Source organism: Branchiostoma belcheri, unplaced genomic scaffold (assembly GCF_001625305.1).
Source record: "Branchiostoma belcheri isolate BF01 breed outbred unplaced genomic scaffold, Haploidv18h27 scaffold56, whole genome shotgun sequence".
In the NCBI taxonomy this organism is placed as follows: Eukaryota; Metazoa; Chordata; class Leptocardii; order Amphioxiformes; family Branchiostomatidae; genus Branchiostoma; species Branchiostoma belcheri.
Window position 1 is genome coordinate 910514 of NW_017804198.1, and position 10163 is coordinate 920676.

The 10163-nt window shown below is 43.4% G+C and overlaps 1 protein-coding gene across 1 annotated transcript in view; it reads left to right on the plus strand.

Moving 5' to 3' along the window:
* Nucleotides 1-10163, plus strand: part of LOC109481487 (SCO-spondin-like) — a 21000-nt gene that overhangs the window by 7301 nt on the left and 3536 nt on the right. Inside the window, exons 5-11 of the mRNA XM_019784067.1 lie at nt 3513-3623; nt 4382-4557; nt 5504-5659; nt 6524-6662; nt 7098-7321; nt 7693-7836; nt 8485-8623. Coding sequence (XP_019639626.1) covers nt 3513-3623; nt 4382-4557; nt 5504-5659; nt 6524-6662; nt 7098-7321; nt 7693-7836; nt 8485-8623 — 1089 coding nt within the window. The remainder of the gene's footprint in view (nt 1-3512; nt 3624-4381; nt 4558-5503; nt 5660-6523; nt 6663-7097; nt 7322-7692; nt 7837-8484; nt 8624-10163) is intronic.

The following is a 10163-nucleotide window of genomic DNA, read 5'->3' on the forward strand; positions in this document are numbered from 1 at the left end:
CGTATGTCAGGTTGTCCCGCCAGGACGGTCTTTCTTAGACGACTAATTGACCTTACTAAAGGCGAAGCCTCCCAAACGAAACTCATCCCAATAACATTAGGGGTGCGCCATGACTTGCGAATGTGGTTACGTTTTCTAGAGGATTTCAATGGAAAATCTTTCTTCTTAGATGACCAGCTTATCCATGATTCAATGTTAAACCCTTACACCGATGCTGCAGGATCTCTGGGGTACGGAGCTGTATTCGGTACAGCTTGGTTCTATGGAACATGGCCCAAGTCTTTGAGGTCAACAAACATCACTGTTTTGGAATTCTATCCCATAGTGTTAGCTCTCCATATATGGGGACATTTCTGGACCAACCAGAGTATCCTGCTGCATACTGACAACCAAGCATTGGTACACATTATCAATAGACAAACTTCGAAAAATTCCCTGATCATGCCTTTAGTGCGAAGATTCGTGCTTGTCAGTCTTAGAAGAACATTCTATGTAAAGCAGTACATATCCCGGGCACCAAGAATGATATGGCTGACTCTCTGTCTCGGTTACAGATCAAGATGTTTCGCCAACGGTACCCACACATGGATGTGCATCCAACTTATGTACCGCCCCATCTCCAGCCAAACGTCTTAATAGAACAGTTGACAATCTGATTCTCCAATCACTGGCCCCATCCACTGTAAACTCGTACCGCCTAGCATGGCATCATTTCAGGAATTTCACTATCGCTGTTTACGGCAAGGATCTCAGTCAGACCCCTATTTCTGAAGTATTGTTAGGCCAGTTCCTCGCTCACCTGTATCAGGAAGGGTTTGCACCTGCGTCCATAGCTACTATGCTTTCGGCCATTGCTTTTGTGCACAAAATCCAAAACTACCCAGACCCAGCTGCCAATTTCGCCATTCGCAAGCTGATAGCAGTCTATCCAAAAACACCACATTCCTGACAGCAGGTTGCCGATAACCCTTCCCATACTGACAGTACTGATTGAGGCATTGGCTAGTATCGGACTCAATGAATATGATATTTGCCTATACAAAGCAATGTTCTTATTCATGTTTTATTCCCTAGCGCGCATTAGCGAGGTAGCAATGAGTTCAACTTCCCAACATACGTTGAACTTAGCTGATATTTCTAGCAATTTGGATCCGAGTGGCAATGTAACTTCCCTGGTGGTATGTTTCAAAACATTCAAACACAGCAAAAGCACTTCTCAAGCAAACATAGCCATCATGCCACAGCCCCAAAACCGTGATTGCCCGGTAGCCAATCTGTTGACATATCTCCATTTCAGGGGACAACAACCAGGGCCCCTTTTCCTCCTTAGTTCTGGCAAAGCGGTTCCGTGTGATTCTTTCTCTAAGATCCTCAAAGCTTGTGTGGTACAGTTGCATTTGGATCCACACAAATTCACATCTCATTCTTTTCGCATCGGTGCTGCGACAACCGCTGCCCTCCAGGGTGTCTCAGACTCCACCCTTAGACGACTAGGACGTTGGTCTTCAGATGCTTTCAAAAAGTATATCAGGACTTAGCCACCAGGAAAGTTATAATTTGTCCCTAGCTGATCTCTTAATCCTAAGGTTGAACACTACCACTCAAATACACTGTCCAAAGTACAACAGCCCATCGGAAGGCGAGTTGCCCAGTATCGGCTGCCCTATATAGTTAATAAGTTGATACCGTGATTTCAAGTTGATATACTGTTACTTCACGTTACCATCCTATCTAGTTAGTTTAGAAGATATCCGTTCATATTATATACCGTTATGACTATTAAGTCACTTTCATACTGTTGTACCATTCTGAAAGAGTTATGTATTCGAACTGTTATTACGGTCCTCACTACCAACACTTGTTAGCCACTTAGGCAATTATTGTCACTGTTACAGGTATATCCTATTGCCACTTAGGCAATTATTGTTGCAGGTATAGCCTATCAAAATCAAGTTCCCTAATTTAGTACATCTGCAATTCATTTTTCAAAGATCTAGATAATAGTGCTAAAATAATCAACACACTAGTGTCAAGGTTTAGTAGTTCATCACGTTTCTTGTAGTATTTCCGTAGGATCGTAGTATTTGCTAGTGCTTAGAACCACCTGTCTGTGGTCTTAGTTCAGAGTTTGGATTCTAAGGAAAAATTGCCGTTGTTGTAATCGACTCAGGATTTCCGCAATTACTTTCTCTCAAAGTTGTGTTGAAAGAATTACCAGGTTTATTGTATTCTTGAGATCTTCGAGCGTGTTGCAAGATGACTGTTTCTGTCATATGGAGGCGTGTTGCCTGTGTTTCACGTTTGTGTCAATAAAATTCCTAGTATTTCCGCCAAACCCGCCATTTGTTGGTTGATACTGTGTCCATTAGCTATGGTCCTAGGAGGTAGACATAAAATCACTTTCGCATGCGAAAATAAAATAAAATAAAATAAAATAAACAGGCCAAGGCAACCAATGATAGCCGGAAATGTTACGATATGAGCCATGAGGTCAACTTACCAGGCTGGTTTATAATTAAAACAATAGATTTTGAACTTTTAATGAAAACGAAGTTGCATCGTTACATTGAAAAACAAGTAGGAAGAAAAGGACTTTCTTCAACCGTTGGGGTCAAAATATGTCTTTCATTGAGCATTTTGCAGTTAATCTATAACCTAAATCTTATATTTTGCAAAATCAGAAAATAATGGACAGGGCGAATCCGAGAAACAACAAATTAAATTGATTATCAACAATATATAAAACGATACAAGGACCGTGTGGCGCTGCACTCAACTTTTTAAACTTATTTTAACAGCGCCACACATCAAAACACAACTAACATGTGGACACAATGAATCGACATAACAGTGCACAAAAGCCCCATGACCCCAAAACATTAGATAACTAAATGTTATCCAGGTTATGATCTATAAACACAAGGCTCTTCTATATCTGATTGACGAAAGCATAATCGGCAATCAGAGCTAAAAGCGGCTGGAAGAAATAGGCCTTTTAACACATGTAGTGTTGTGACGTCTATATCAGCTAATACACGAAATTCTGATAGGAAAGATAAATGTAACTCAAAAAGCCTTTTTATACAAGGATTAAGCTAGTATGAATGTAAGACAAACTTACCATCTATTTACACTGACTCTGACCTACCCACATAGATTCCTTCATAGATTTAAATTAGAACTTTTTTATTTACATAGAATAATGTAATAGATTGTAGGGCCACCTTATGTGTTGCTATAATGTTCTCTCTTGTCTTGTCAGCAGGGCAAGCCCTTTGTAATAGCCACTGGCTAGTTGTTCTGTCCTGGCTGTGAGGGTTGAACAGCCAAACCGATAAATGAATACCGTTTTGATGAAGCTTCCTCCCACGCAGGTTGTGGTGCTAATGAGTTCTCAGTCCTCATAATAAACCTTGTTCCCACGCAGGTTGTGGTGCTAAGGAGTTCTCCTGTACAGACGGGACGTGCCTGTTGCAGTCTCAGTCCTCATGATGAACTTTGTTCCCACCCAGGTTGTGGTGTTAAGGAGTTCTCCTGTGCAGACGGGACGTGCCTGTTGCAGTCTCAACTGTGTGACAACCTGACGGACTGTAGTGGAGGGGAGGACGAGGAAGACTGCGGAGGTTTGTTTGTTTGTTTGTTTGTTTGTTTGTTTGTATTGGGTATTGGGCTGTGGAGGCACACAGAGGTAAGCTCTAATCATGCGCGATAACCATCGTGGGGTCGTGTGGCGTAACGGCAGTGTGTTCGACTCGGAACCAACAAGTCCCGGGTTCGAACCCTGCCATGCCCCCGATCTTGTACCCTTGGGAAAGGCACTTCACATGACTTTCCTCACAGGTGTAAATGAGTACTGTATTGCCCTTGGTGTTGGTGGCAGCATAAAAATAAGTTGAAAAAACTTGAGTGAGCCGAGTGTCACGTAAGATAAAGCTTTAGATCCAACCGGTCGAAAGCTCTCACTCTGGTCTTCCTCAGTAGACTGACCCAGGCTTGTCACGTGGTTTCTTTGAAGTGTGACGTCAACACTGAGTCAAAGGTATCTGGTAGACGATGTCGGTCTCCGTCGCGGTTGGGTGACATTTATAGTGAAACGTTGAACTTATTTCCAACACACACATCATGCAGAGATCAAATTTTCAGCAACCACTGTCGCCTTCATCAGGATAATTAATGACCAATCACTTAATAACGTGATCTTGCGAGAGTTGCAATTACAAACACGTGACCTTATTCACACGAGACTTTACTGATACGTAACGTGAGCAATTGATCAAAATTGCCAGCAACTTTATATCGTCCACCATCTCTATTAATTAAGTGAAGGCTTCCTAGTTTATGTAGTGCCTGCTAAGTCTAGCCTATGAAGTTTTCCCGACAGATGACCCACCTCCCGGGTTCCCGCTCGGTCTGGCCAGCCGGTACATTCCCGATGTTTACGTCACCTCCAGCTCCCAGTACAAGTCGGACTTCGCGCCGTTCCGGGCTCGGCACACGCCGGTAACTGTGCCTGGGTACTGCTGGGTACCGAGTTCTACGGAGGACCAATGGATTCAGGTACCTCATGTTAACTGAATCTAGATCGTAGATATGAAGAACATGTTCTTATGTTTACCTTCGCAGAGGTAAACATATTGTTTTTGCTCTATTTAGGAAATGTAGAATATTCATCTACTCACCCTTACCAAAGAAAGGTAGGAATGGTAGGTGAGACCATGCAAAGATAAACATCCTGCATTTGCTTGCAAATGTTACCTTTCTAGTATTATGTTGCATTTTTGGCCAAACACTATTTCAAATGAAGAGCTGTAAAACAAATGTAAACAAGAATGTATGGAAAACGCCACGAGTAAGAGATGGAAATGGATAGGACATGTGCTGAGAAAAGACCAGAATGACTTAACGAGAACTACATTAGACACTTAAAGGGAAGAGAAAACAAGGACGACCTAAGACCAAGTAGCTACGAACAGTTGTAAAAAGCTTCAGCCACACTTGGGATGTCATCCAAAGAAAAGCCCAGGACAGATGGAACTGGAGAACCTATGTTGCTGCCCTACATGCCGGCACTAGCATTAAGGGCAGTAAGTTATTAAGTCTATTATTATCAATTTCATCTCTAATTGTCCATTTTATGACCACATCAGAAAACATGTACAATTATTTACCACCGTGTCCAAAATGCTCCCTTACTTCCCCACCATTCCCTACCACGAAAATCAAAATCAAAGAAACCACATGTTATATAAGAAGTGGGTAAATTCGTCTTCCATTGCCTAAAAAGAAGAAGTCAAACCCATTAAAACTAGTACCATGTATGTTGTAGAATATAGTACATGCTAGACGTAGATATAGTCTCACATACCACTGTATTTTCTTTCATATGTTGTTTGTAACGGCAATTAGCCCTCGGGCATGTATTTGCAATAAACTTTCCTGTACCATGCTGCAGTAGCGAGCTGAATGACATGACTATGGAGCGTCATGATGTGTTTGACTGCAGGTTTACCTGGGTAAGACGACTGACGTCACAGGGGTGTTGATCAGTGGAGGTGGGTCCAACTGGGACCTGGGCAGCTGGGTGACGTCATTCACTCTAGCCTTCAGCATGGACGGCGCCTTCTGGACACCTTACGTAGGCGGCAGTGACGGCGTGCAGGTAGGAAACCTTACGTAGGCGGCAGTGACGGCGTGCAGGTAGGAAACCTTACGTAGGCGGCAGTGACGGCGTGCAGGTAGGAAACCTTACGTAGGCAGCAGTGACGCCGTGCAGATAGGAAACCTTACGTAGGCGGCAGTGACGGCGTGCAGGTAGGAAACCTTACGTAGGCGGCAGTGACGGCGTGCAGGTAGGAAACCTTACGTAGGCAGCAGCGACGGCGTGCAGGTAGGAAACCTTACGTAGGCAGCAGTGACGGCGTGCAGGTAGGAAACCTTACGTAGGCGGCAGTGACGGCGTGCAGGTAGGAAACCTTACGTAGGCAGCAGCGACGGCGTGCAGGTAGGAAACCTTACGTAGGCAGCAGTGACGGCGTGCAGGTAGGAAACCTTACGTAGGCGGCAGTGACGGCGTGCAGGTAGGAAACCTTACGCAGGCAGCAGTGACGGCGTGCAGGTAGGAAACCTTACGTAGGCAGCAGTGACGCCGTGCAGGTAGGAAACCTTACGTAGGCAGCAGTGACGCCGTGCAGGTAGGAAACCTTACGTAGGCAGCAGTGACGGCGTGCAGGTAGGAAACCTTACGTAGGCAGCAGTGACGCCGTGCAGGTAGGGGGAATTCGTCTGCACCGAAACGGATTCGGGAAAATACCTACATGCGAGAGCTGTTCAATGAAGATGTGGCAAAACTAACTAACTTTTCGTCACTCTAGGATAAGTGGGTAAAATTACACATTAATGATTATGTATTTGAATATCTGTAAAAACTATAAACTATTTTGATTCGTGTATCCAATCGTAAAGTTTGAAACACAATTTTATCTAGTAACCATAAGAGAAGAAAATTGATAATTTTCTCGCCCAGGTTTTCCAGGGAAACCGAGACCGGTACAACAAAGTGAGCCGTCCTCTCCCAGTTCCTGTGACGTCACGCTACATCCGCCTGTACCCGACAGGCTATGCGGGCTGGGTTGCCATGGTGATGGAGGTGTACGTCACAAATGGTTAGTCTGCTGCAGTTTTATAAAAATCCACTAGGGGGCTCCAAACATAAGCGGCCAGGGCTTTATAAATGATGAGAATCACCTCTAGGCCATAGCAAGTAATTTTTGTGGATGACATCACGCGCGCATTGATTTTTGCCTGATTTGGGGGGGACAAGAAATTTTGTTGCCCAAATTGGTCAACATGCCGAAAATGGGCAAAGATATCTATTACCATGCTGGAACGTAGATGGCAGATAAATATGAAGAGGGGAGACAAGACAAGGCTCTGATTTAATGTTTTGTCTTTTACTTTGATGCAGTGATGCATTCATTTCATTCCTTTTATATGTGATGCTCACTGAATCGAAACCATTTGTATAATGAACGAAAACTGTTACGACCAGTGAAAGATTAGCGCTTCAGTGATCACTTTCCTTTTTTACCTTTCTCAAGACGAGAACACGTGGTTGAAGCAGGAGCAGTACGTCCCGCTGGGAGTCGAGCTTGATCCCGACGATCCTGCTGCGGCTCCGAAGGTTCCCGACCTCGCCATGAGCGCGTCCTCGCGAGGGGATGACTTCTACCCGTGGCAGGCCCGACTGAACCGCGGGGAGGGACAGCGGCAGGGGGCGTGCTGGTCCCCGGCTCTGCTCACAGACACGGAACAGTGGCTACAGGTACCTACTGCCTGTTTTTATGAATTTATGAATTTATGAATTTATGAATTTATGAATTTATGAATTTATGAATTTATGAATTTATGAATTTATGAATTTATGAATTTATGAATTTATGAATTTATGAATTTATGAATTTATGAATTTATGAATTTATGAATTTATGAATTTATGAATGAATTTTTTTTTAAATTGAAAAAAACTGAAGAATTTTTTAAATAAAAATTTGAGAAAATAAAAATTTTGAAATATCTTTTAAAAAATTCAAAAATCAGACAATTACAAAGAAAAAAATAGAAATTAAAGAAAAATTTTGACATTTCATTACTGAAGTAGAAAAGGCAAAGTGATGTTTCTGTTTCCCACTGCAGTTTAAACATGACAGAGTGTACGAAGTGACCGGAGTCATCACCCAGGGAGCTTACATCCTGGACTCCTGGGTCACGTTCTACAAGCTGGCCTTCTCTGTTAACGGGCAGTGGACAACATACAGCAACAGGGAGGGCAAAGAAATGGTCAGTTCAACTCCACATTGTGGGGTCGTGTGGCGTAACAACAGAGCGTTCGGCTCAGAACCTAGAGGTCCCGAGTTCGAATCCTGCCATGCCACCTATCTTGTACCCTTAGGAAAGGCACTTAACGCAACTTTCCTCCGGTGAACATGAGTCATGACAAGTCATTGATTGTTATTACATATCAATGAATATATGAATCTTGCCATGTTCAACTGTTTTTTTTTTCAGTTCCTCCTAAATATGTGTTGACGGGTTCTGTTAGGCCATTAGTGACGCTGAAGAGTGGTGGATGTCACTCGGAACGTCCGGAAATTATCTCCGTAATTTATTCAGTAGTAGATTTTGAATTTCCTCTGAATTTTAGATTCCATATTTGCACATTTAATTGCAGGAGTTGTTTAAAGCTTTCTAGTCATAATGCCCCAATTGTGCTTGATGGCAATGAGTTCCACGTGCACTCTACGATAGTTCTTGGGAAATACGAGTTTTTTAACACCTCAGTTCTTGGTTGATAACTCTAATATTTGAAGGCATGACAGTTTCTTGTTCTTTTCTAGGCTGGTATCAGATACTTGGTGGTTGCATTGGTACGTCCACCAGTTTGTTAGTCATTTTGTACATCATGCATAGTCTGGGAATTTGTTTCAGGTGTTCCAAGGAAACAGCGACAGCCATCGCTACGCTCGGAACCTGTTGGACAACCCGGCTTTTGCCCTCTTCACTCGCTTCTACCCGCTCCACTTCCACAATACGATTGCACTGAGGGTCGAGATTCTCGTTATAGAGGGTAAGACTGATTGTCTTGTCTTTGTTGTCTTATTTCCCTGGCTCTCTCGGTGGTTTATGTGGTAGTTATTCCACCTGACCAAGGATTATCTCACCATATACGCCAAGGATAAGATACGGGCATCAACCCTTTATCAATTTTGAAATAATTTTTATTGATGTACATACGCTCTACTAATCTTACTTTCTGCCTCTACTTAAAACTAATAAATGCCAAAACATGGTAACAACTATTCTATTATACTATACTATACTATACTATTCTACTCAAGCTATTAGGGGGTTTGACTTCTTCTATGGAGGCATTGGGAGCTAATAAACAATCATGAAACTTCATCTGTGTTGGTAGTTAAAACTTTAGATCCAACACAAAAAGTTCTCTCACTTTAAGCTTTCGACCAGTCACTTTGGTCTTTCTCAGTAGACTGACCCATTGAGGCTTGTCACGTGACTTCTTTGAAGTGTGACGTCAACACTGGGTCAAAGGTATCTGGGAGACGATGTCGGCCCCCGTCGCGGTGGTCGTGTTGACGTCACATTTCAAAGAAGCCACGTGACAAGCTTCACTGGGTAAGTCTACTGAGGAAGACCAGAGTGACTGGTCGAAAGCTCTAGGTGAGAGAACCTTTTGTGTTGGATCTTAAGTTTTTACTCTAAACAAACAAACAAATTTTCCTTCCCAGGTTCTGGGTGCGCGCCGCCCAGCGTCTTCTGTGACGGGACGTGTCGGCAGAGGGAAACTTTCTGTCGGGCTTTTGACGGATGCGTGCCCTGGGCCTACAACTATGGAGACAAGTAAGTACAATCAACTTTTCTTAAATACAGAAATGACACACATCAAGAAGCCATGTGGTTTATTGTGGTTTATTGTGACAAGCCTCACTGGGTCAGTCTACTGAGGAAGACCAGATCTAGAGTGACTGGTGGAAAGCTCTAGATGAGAGAACTTCTTTGTGATCAAATGTTTAAATTCTAAACACTTACAACTTGCGTTGCAGACCTGTGTGCGAAGACCTGCTACATGAAGAATGCGGGCTGGCGGCTGTAGAGTTGGGGCATCTCGGGTGTTCGGGTTCGTCTGGTCAATGTCCACCACTATGTGAAAGAGGCATTATGTAACATTTTTGCACCAAAAATTGAAGTAGTTAAGTCAATAGAAAAACACCTTAGTGTGATTGTACTTTACTTCCACTACTTCAGTATATTTATGCAATTATCACACAAACATATATATACATATATGTGTGTGTGTGTGTGTGTGTGTGTGTGTGTGTGTGTGTGTGTGTGTGTGTGTGTGTGTGTGTGTGTGTGTGTGTGTGTGTGTGTGTGTGTGTGTGTGTGTGTGTGTGTGTGTGTGTGTGTGTGTGTGTGTGTGTGTGTGTGTGTGTGTGTGTGTGTGTGTGTGTGTGTGTGTGTGTGTGTGTGTGTGTGTGTGTGTGTGTGTGTGACGGTATGTGTGTGTGTGTGTGTGTGTGGCGGTGTGTGTGTGTGTGTGTGTGTGTGTGTGTGTGTGTGTGTGTGTGGCGGTGTGTGTGTGTGTG